The sequence below is a fragment of the Loa loa genome (assembly GCF_000183805.2).
Source record: "Loa loa unplaced genomic scaffold supercont3.19, whole genome shotgun sequence".
NCBI classification, from domain to species: Eukaryota; Metazoa; Nematoda; class Chromadorea; order Rhabditida; family Onchocercidae; genus Loa; species Loa loa.
Genome location: NW_018108199.1, coordinates 89346 through 94419, shown reverse-complemented (window position 1 = coordinate 94419; position 5074 = coordinate 89346). Strand labels below are relative to the sequence as shown.

General features: G+C 32.3%; 1 protein-coding gene across 1 annotated transcript; it reads right to left on the bottom strand.

The window, feature by feature from the left end:
* Positions 1-309: 309 nt before the first annotated feature.
* On the bottom strand, positions 310-3729 carry LOAG_12494 (hypothetical protein; the record flags this gene model as incomplete). Its single annotated transcript, XM_003148007.1, has 10 exons — positions 310-387; positions 528-667; positions 1080-1231; positions 1536-1703; positions 1828-1900; positions 2181-2328; positions 2609-2771; positions 2906-3003; positions 3308-3458; positions 3674-3729. 10 exons carry the CDS (start codon positions 3727-3729, stop codon positions 310-312), a joined length of 1227 nt encoding a protein of 408 aa, XP_003148055.1.
* Between the last annotated feature and the right edge of the window lie 1345 nt (positions 3730-5074).

Genomic DNA, 5074 nt, shown 5'->3' with positions numbered 1-5074 from the left:
TCCAACACATTTTTGGAATCAACATTATACCAATAAACAGCATTTGGAATAGATCATCAGAAAGTTCACCGTGCACTCGAATCAACATCATCGGTGTCATCAAGTTCGGCAATCGAGTTGCAATTCTAGGAAGAAGTATTGATATTTGTAATTTTCGAAGATTTTAAATTTTATCATTCAAAGAATATTTCCACTACTGTTCTGTCATCGAAATTTTGAAATTAATTCAGAAAATTTGTCAAATATTCAAACTTCAATTGTTTAAATTATAACTGGTAAATAAATTATTTTTCAAATATTATTTTGAACTTACGTTGATTCATTCGTTCGAAACATAGGAAATGACACCATCAGTTGGATATCAATTTGCATCAATAATCCCGTTAACTGCAGAGAATGTTAAAATACAAATTTGCACCAATTTTACAGATATCATTTCTTTAAAAGAGTAGTATTGACTATTCGTGATGCTAATGTAATTATTATGATTTGCAAAACATTAAAACCAAAGAAAGTCTTATAATTACCGGTTCTCTGACAAACGTAAATGCTGATGGTTTAATATCCAATCGTGGAAAACCAATTACCGAATCAGTGACTTCTTTCGGAGAATAAGAAAAATAAGGTGGTGATATGATGACTGACACTGGTAATGTTTCATTTTTGCCTGAAGTAGCAACTCGTGTATGTATTTTAGCTGCATTTGGAATGATTTATACCAAGGATAATTTACATTTTCAAGATTTCGAAAGCAAAACTTTGAATTACGGCCGAAAACAAGTCTAATTCGTTATTAAATTTTAAATATGCTTGAATTTCCGATTGGATTTAAAAGATACTGAACTGAACATTTTCATGCAAGAAAGGGTATATATTGAGAAGACGTTGAAAATGAACCGATAAAGAGCTCAAAAATTGGAAGATTAAGAAAAAAGTGGTAAAAGCAGTAAAAAAAATGGATGATTTCGAGAAGTAAAAGTAAGAGTTCAACAGAGTTGAACAAAGTAAAAGTTGGATGGAAAGGTAGGTAGTGTTAGGTATACTGGAACGATCGATTTTAAAGATAGGGAGTAGCATACCTGGGAAACATACAAGCGGAAACATTCCCGGAGGTAACAGGTAAGTTCCATTTACGTAGCTCCCTTCGCAACACTCATGACACAAGTTTTCCTTCAACAAGCAATTGATGCTTGTACTTGAACAAGAAGTAAAGTTATTGCTTCTTGTCATCCTAAAATTAGTGAAGCCTATCACTTTTGTTTTTAAAAATTATCCAAAATTTGACATGATGACGCAATGGGTAGTAATTAAGTACTGAGTTGAGTGTTGAATTAGTGGAAAATGGAATACTGGAAATGAAGCAAATGATAATTTCGAAACCAATAATGTCTGGTTTCCTTACTGAATAATTGAATGGCATAGTCTCGCACAATTATGAACCTTTTACAATACTTTTAAATTCACTTATTTAAAATTTTCATTGCAAACCATTAACTTCGAAACCTAATGAATTAGAAATACGAAATGCTTCCTACTTTGAGCACGGACTCCATTCCGGAAAATACTTGATTTTCTCGAGATTACGATATCGGAAACCGATATAATTATTATCGATAGTATCAAATTCTTCTTGTGAAACCACAAATTCTACACTTTTCATTCCCTTATAGGTTGAATGCTTAGAAAATACTGCTGTAAATGATCTGAAAAATAGTACGAAACTCAGAAATGAATTGAATTGTAAGCTTTGTGCAAATTAGCATAACTTAAAGTTTTACAAAATTATTTGTAGAAAATCAAAGAAAGTAATGGTGATCAAGGTCGCACCGACACAAAAATGAACTGAAGAAAGGGAGAATATTGTTGGACGTCAAATGTAACGGTGCAAAACTTCCGGTATCTGAAATCTGAAAGTGTTTTACTGCAATAAGCATCCCTCGTGTAAGGAAATTCGATTAGCATGTATAAATTCTCCAGGAAAATGGATTTGCTAACTTCACTGAAAGTTCAAATCAAACAAATTAAACTTTTCTTTTTCTGATATTTTAAGAAAACCAATTTCAACCTTCCTCTCTATATTTTATAAATTTGCAATTTTCAGGTACATTCCACAAATTTGAAGAATTTGGTAGTCTTGAATTGAAGATAAAACTTCGAAAAATCTATGTAAAGGGAGGAACCAGTTCCATTGATCATTCGCGCTTGCATTGTTTGCCACCAAGATAACGGCAAAAGGTTGAATCCAGCCCAGGTTCGAATCATTCCAATTGAATCAATATCTTTTTTACCCGTTTCAATAATATAATCTTCATCATTAGAATTGTTAAGCTGAAATATGAATTTCCGTTGCAAAAATTCGTAGAGCAGGGCACAATCAGAAGAAAAATAAATTGACTGAATTGAAGGAAATTTTCTTCATTTCAAGTGAAGGAAGACACCTTAGTGTTTCTTCAAAACAAAACTAAGAAAACTAGTCATTTTAAAATTGAAATATTTGACTGTTCGACTGTTCAATTATTTGGACTTTTAAATTTAGCACATAAAAGATAAAATAGATATCGAAGCGAACATATATTCTTTACTTGAAATATGAAGGAGCGAAGCATACTCTGTAAAACAAAGCCAAATTTGGTAAGTGTGGGATTTTGAGCGGGATAACCGGTTTACCGTTGTTAAATTTATCGCCAAGAAATTTGAAAATGGGTGAATTTGCAAGCGAAAGCAATGGATCGTTGTATCCGTAGAATGTAACATTCAATGGCCTCAACCTTCTGAATTCAGGTTTAATTTAATGGATTCACTTTTAGGAAGATTGAAGCAACATACCACCTAACAGTTTTTCTCTTAGAAGCAAAAATTAATATAAGTCTGATGTCGCTGTAGGAAATGTAATGAATACATTCACCGAAAAGGATACTCGCCCATAAGTAACAGCCCGACATCAATTATTAGGCGACAGGTCGGACCGCATTCTTTCTCTTGCATCATTGTTGCTACCGCTCCCTGAAATATTCATTTTCAACAAATAAAAAATCCGAAATCGAAAGTATTATTTGTCACCAAAGTTATCTAAGCACGAAGAAAGAAAACTTGTGGATTTATCCATGTTTCGAAAACTTTTTAGGTTTTTTCAGAATTTCAGCAATTCCTGAAGAATAATAACAACTTTAGATCTGAGGTTAATTCATAATTAATTTGGATTCAACTACCATAATCTTGAAAAAGAAGTTATGAGGAAAGTTTTGGAGCAGTGTTATCGCATGAAAACGATGAAAAATGGAATTGATAAATCAGAAGGAAATGATACCAGTGCCACGACATTTGGAAGTATCAATTCCGGATTGTTACGGCATGTAGCACATGATATGTCGGGATCATAGAAATACTGTTTGTAACTTTTGTAATAAACGGTATTGCCATCCTTGCTGAATTTCAAATCCTTCTTTCTCTCTGCCATCCTGAAAGATTCATAACTTATGATATCAGCATTTAAAACGAATTCGAACTGAATGACAGAATCCTGAATAAAGACACCGCAGTTGATGTTGTCAAAGACCATACAAACAAAGACTAACATGCATCATGGAGGAAATTGTCTCATTCTATTCAATTAATCAACTTAAATTGTATTCGACTAGTAAAGAATTGGGAAATTAAGGTAGTAAGATAGTACCGAAAAGAAAAGGGTCCTTTTTCGGTAACATTTGGTTTTGCTGCATAATATTGCATCTGCAATTTGATAAAAAGATTATAAGAAATTCAAAAATATGTGTCATTTATTTTCAACGTAAAGATTAAATGTGGGGGAGGGGAGGAGGACGTCAGATAGCCCTGTAGGTTGCTAATTGCATCTTTTGTCTTAAGAAGTACAGTTTTTTTATCTAAGGAGGACATAATTTGTATTTTGCGTAGTCATACTCCAATACACCCACGCATCTCCACGCCCACATTAGCTCACTTCGTACGTTCCTACACCCACGCACCTCCACGCTTACATTGATTCATCCCGTATTAATTTACTCACACGCACAGACACACACACACACATACACGATTATTTCATGCTTGAAACACAGCAATAACTTTGATTTGAGGTCAAGTGGTGTCTGAGGTTAATTAATCATTTTGGAATTACCCAAAGTATTGTTTGATTGAGTGGGTGGAAGATTTATTAGAAAAGATTTAGAACCTGTTGGCTGTTAGAGATGTTGAAGAAAGTGAAAGACATTGTGATATTTAGAGGTGGTTCAGACCATAGCATACTGGAAGATGATAATTGACCAGAATCAGAGATTTTTAATACCATTTTCTAAATAAAAATGTTCATTTAAAAATACTTTTAGAAGTGATTGTAAGTAAAATTTGTTAAGGTTAAATAAGATTGAAATAGTTCATATACTTATTACACTTTTTCATAAATTTTATTCCTTTTATTTTGAGAGATTATTCCCATTGGATTCAATTCTATTTTAAGTCCTTCAAGGCTTATCTCCTGGATACCATTGAGAAACTAATGACAACATTGCTTACATTCCTCCTTTAAAATAAATTCTCCCGTATTTTTCACTTAATATTTCCTGAGTTTCAGCTATTGCATCTAATGTTTTACATTCAGAACTGTAAACGCTTCATTCATATCAGGTGGTCCAATAGAACATTCAATAAATGATATCGCGGGGATAAAAAAAAAAAATTAGATAATGGGTGGGATTGCATCATTTAGGTAATCTTTCAGTCTTATCCATCACTTCGTCGAGTCTTTCTCTTGCATCATTTTTATTAACTGTTTAAAAATGCCACTTTCGTTTCGTTCAGTCAATTAAATTATCCACTAGATTATACTACTTAGATTATATTATCCACTAGATTACTCTATATTACTTAGATTATATTATCCACTAGATTACTCTATACTACTTAGATTAGTTTATATTATCCACTAGATTACTCTATATTACTTAGATTATATTATCCACTAGATTACTCTATATTACTTAGATTAGTTTATATTATCCACTAGATTACTCTATATTACTTAGATTATATTATCCACTAGATTACTCTATACTACTTA